Source organism: Aplysia californica, unplaced genomic scaffold, assembly GCF_000002075.1.
Source record: "Aplysia californica isolate F4 #8 unplaced genomic scaffold, AplCal3.0 scaffold00019, whole genome shotgun sequence".
Taxonomy (NCBI): Eukaryota; Metazoa; Mollusca; class Gastropoda; order Aplysiida; family Aplysiidae; genus Aplysia; species Aplysia californica.
This window is the reverse complement of record NW_004797289.1, coordinates 21,901-22,991: the sequence shown is the minus strand read 5'-3', so window position 1 is coordinate 22,991 and position 1,091 is coordinate 21,901. Positions and strand designations below refer to the sequence as shown.

Sequence of the window (1,091 nt, the reverse complement as noted above, 5' to 3'; positions counted from 1 at the left end):
GGGGGCAGATGTTCAGTGTGTGGTGTGTAGGGTATCATATGGTCATCAGCATCGAAAGTTTAGAATACCAGGAGATGTGCAGTGTGTAATGTGTAGCACATCATGAGGTGAGTAGTGTGTATAGAGTGTAGCACAGGGTGTGTAAAGTGTAGGGAACTCACAGTGCCCGGAGCATCAAAAGGCTCGATGGAGATGCTGTCAGAGCCGATGTCAACTATCCGGCCCAGCTTGAAGCCTTCAATCGGGTGTGGAACCCACACCCTCTTGCCCCCGTCCATGCTCGCTGCTGTTTGGCTCACTCAGAACCTGGGGACAAAGGAGATTTATAAGATAGTTTGAGTTTAAATTTGAGAAAAGTTATTCATTCACACAACGTCAGCTATAATTTAGTCTGGAAAAACCAGAGAGCCAGAAACTAAACAGAGGGAAAGAAAAGAAGTAGGATCCACCGGCCTTGTTTTCCAACCACCTGCTGTGATAAGATTATAGAAGATAAGACCATAATTATACTAGATATTGATCCTCCGTTAGACGAAACTGATAGGGTTCTTTCACCAACTCTATGACATAAAATGTTTTCGGCAACAAACTGTTCTACTAATATCCTATACCCAGAAAGCATTTTTGTTTCCAAGAGAAAAAAAATATATTCAATTCTTGTACACACTGCGTTCACGTTAGGTACCTTTTCTTGTTGCAGGGTTTGTTTGTTTTTTGTTTTGTTTTTGTTGTTTTTTTAGTTTGTTCAGGCATCAAGAAGCGAAAACATTTTAAAAATTTGAGCTTGGAAAATCTAACAGCTGGCCGATGATATAAGACACCAATATATCGACAAATCCCTCTCCCTCTTTCCCTCACACATAACATGAAAACGCTATGGATGAACACACAGTTCAACGTAATGCATGGAATGAAATACTTGAAATTAAATAACAGAGTGCGCGGCTTCAATGAACACACTGATGAAAGGTCATTACATTGCGTATGTATGAGTAAGCCAAAGCCACATGGGGTCGTTTACAAAATTAACATGGAATCTCTATGCCTGTGCCACCAGGATTGGTTTGGGAGGGAGACAGGGAGAAAGAGGG

At 41.4% G+C, this 1,091-nt stretch overlaps 1 protein-coding gene across 1 annotated transcript in view; it reads right to left on the bottom strand.

Annotated features, from left to right (window-relative positions):
• LOC101853138 (unconventional myosin-VI) overlaps positions 1-306 on the bottom strand; it is a gene marked incomplete at its 5' end in the record, with an annotated part of 37,220 nt that extends 36,914 nt beyond the window's left edge. Inside the window, 1 exon segment of the mRNA XM_013086545.2 lies at positions 162-306. Coding sequence (XP_012941999.2) covers positions 162-278 — 117 coding nt within the window.
• Between the last annotated feature and the right edge of the window lie 785 nt (positions 307-1,091).